The sequence below is a fragment of the Anopheles aquasalis genome, chromosome 2 (genome assembly GCF_943734665.1).
Source record: "Anopheles aquasalis chromosome 2, idAnoAquaMG_Q_19, whole genome shotgun sequence".
Taxonomy (NCBI): Eukaryota; Metazoa; Arthropoda; class Insecta; order Diptera; family Culicidae; genus Anopheles; species Anopheles aquasalis.
Genome location: NC_064877.1, coordinates 43,215,001 through 43,217,500, shown reverse-complemented (window position 1 = coordinate 43,217,500; position 2,500 = coordinate 43,215,001). Strand labels below are relative to the sequence as shown.

The 2,500-nt window shown below is 45.9% G+C and overlaps 1 protein-coding gene across 4 annotated transcripts in view; it reads right to left on the bottom strand.

Moving 5' to 3' along the window:
- LOC126569811 (delta-1-pyrroline-5-carboxylate dehydrogenase, mitochondrial) overlaps positions 1–1,739 on the bottom strand; it is a 6,692-nt gene extending 4,953 nt beyond the window's left edge. The window contains exons 1-3 of one of the 4 annotated variants that reach the window (XM_050227182.1): positions 1,553–1,739; positions 1,387–1,460; positions 858–1,123 (exon numbers count right to left, since the gene is read on the bottom strand). In XM_050227182.1, the coding sequence (XP_050083139.1) occupies positions 858–913 (56 nt within the window). In that variant the 5' untranslated portion in view covers positions 914–1,123; positions 1,387–1,460; positions 1,553–1,739. Of the gene's footprint in view, positions 1–857; positions 1,124–1,386 lie in introns of all 4 variants that reach the window. The other 3 variants (XM_050227185.1, XM_050227183.1, XM_050227184.1) reach the window with 3 other exon arrangements.
- Between the last annotated feature and the right edge of the window lie 761 nt (positions 1,740–2,500).

The following is a 2,500-nucleotide window of genomic DNA, read 5'->3' as shown; positions in this document are numbered from 1 at the left end:
AACAATTGCCGAAAGAAAGCCATCTCAATCAGTATCCATTTAACGAGTTGCAAATAACCATTTGGTTGGTCAGTTTCAAGAGGCGATTAAGACCATGACTACTAGACGGAAACAAACCAGTAACGAGACGCGCTGTCTATCGTGGTTGCGAGTGCTACGATGAACAACACTATCGCTCCAGCGCTGCCTTGTCGGGAGGGAGATATGCTGTTATGTTGGAGGTCTCCCACCCCGTAAAAATCACCTGCTAACCCTGAACAGTACCGCGTTGGGACAACCGCACCAGAGTGCACCAGAAATGCACTCCGACCGAGCGAAGAGAGAGAGAGAGAGAGCGAGAGCGGGAGAACGCGCGCGCGCGCGGAACACACAAATATTTTCATGTGCTCTAAAGCAAAAATAAATGGCAAAGAACGCACTTTTCCAATTTTAGAATGCAACAGGAAATGCAACTCATGCATCTCCATGTGAATGTGTAAGTTCGCTTCGATGCAACCGCGGACCTGTCCGGCAGAGCGGTGTATCCTCGGTACCAAAAATATACCCGGGCAGTCCAATGTTCGGCAAAAATTATTCCCCTTTTTTACAGTAAAATAGTGTAGGAACAATGTGCACCGCTGCATCTAGCAGCGGACTGCAATGTAACGCTGCAACAGCGAAGGCACGGCAATGGCCATCAAAAATAGAATCCTCTTTCGCGGGCACGGAAGCGTATCGATTCCTTTTGCCAAGACTGGCTGTCTGTCGGATCCCTTAGTTTTTTTTTTTGCTTTTTTAAGCCACCACTATTCGGTGGTCCCGGCCACCGATGATTCCCCGCATTTAGCTTCACCTTTGGCACGGCCCAAAACACTGACCTTTGCATGCTGGCGACCAGCGTGGCCCCGGCAGGGCTCTTGCAGACGCTGAACATTGTTGTCCTGTGTAGTGCTATCCCGTGAGCTGGTGTCAACGCCTTCCCTCGCTAATTAGCCCCTGCTCCGCTGCTCGCTGTTTCAAGTTACGACGATCCGGTTACGTGATTGCTGTGCCGGTTACTACGATTTTGTCGATTCTGCAATCACCAGAACTTCCGCAAACCGATCGATAACACCACTTTTTGGAACACCACGCACACTGCACGCTGGAAAAGAAACCGGGATTTGAGAATTCACTTAAACGCCAGCTACGATAACTTTGAAAGCGAATGGGATCCTTGCGCAAAATGCACCAACAAAGTGGGGGGCGTGCTGGCGGTGCACGATAGTTCTGTTGCGAATATTACGTAAGCCGCGAAACACACCGCCACACAACGGGCCAGCCAGATCCGTAACTCCACCGACACGGCCACCGCACCCTTCGTTTAGCACTTCTTTGCCGCCCTGGCTTTTTCTCTTTGATACGCACCGCACAACAAACAGAACCAGCACCGCCGATACCTCCCAGGGACACCGAGACCGTCCAACCTAGCAGCCAGCAAACTAGAGCAAAAAAAGAGGCAAATCCGACGAATGGAATGAAATGCAAACAAACCAAATTGCTAAATGGGTTTCACAATTAAAGCCGCCTTTACCGTCGTCGAGCGGTACGATAAATTTATGCACTCTGGCCTCTCGAAGCGATGGCGACTGCCCCACGGCGGATAAGGTTCTTGAAATCGGATTCCGAACGCGCAGGTTTATGCCGATCGTCCACGAACGCACCGATTGCGAGAGAAGCAAACACCCACGATTCCACCACGAGCGAGAGCGTGCATTTTCCGCTTTTCCGATTTTCCGATTTTCCGTTTTTTTTCGCTTGTTGTGACAGTTTTGCCATTTTTGACAGCACGGCAAGTTTAAACCTTCTAGCTGAATACTTTTATAACGGTTTCTGTGCGCTGCCTTCGAGATTATATCCAGGATGATAAAAGTTTTAATAAGTTTCAATGCAAAATAATCAATCGTGGTATCGTTGAAGACTCAAGGCTGATAGTGCTTTGTCTTTTTTCCAACTCCACACCGTTAGTCCGCCGTGTTTCGTCGTACGACCAAGTTCTTTTTAAAATTTTATCTCTCTTTAACAGGTGTGATAATCTTTTTAGTTTGTGTTCGATACATTTTTAGTTTATTCTCCTATTCTCTCTATTCTTTATTATCATGTTTTTTTTTTAAATTCGTTCGGACGCGGCTGGATAAAACTCGATATGCTAGCAAATTGGCTGGATAGCATCGTAGGATTTTATCCAGCCACTTAAAGGGTGTGTGCCACTCGCCGCCGCCTCATTTTGAATATTTCAAAAGAATTCAGTTGAGATTTATATTTCTTCTTTTTTATTCTTCTCTCGCAGTATAAATACAGCGATTCAATTAAATGTTTTACTTTGCATAGCTCTACGATTCGAAATGATTCCAAATAATTCCACCTAAGTTCATGAGGCAAATTTGTAATTTCTTTCCATCTTACAAAACGATTCACACAAAAGGAACGTACAATAAATTACAGCAGATTTATTTGTAGAAATTTCTTTTTCAATATCCAT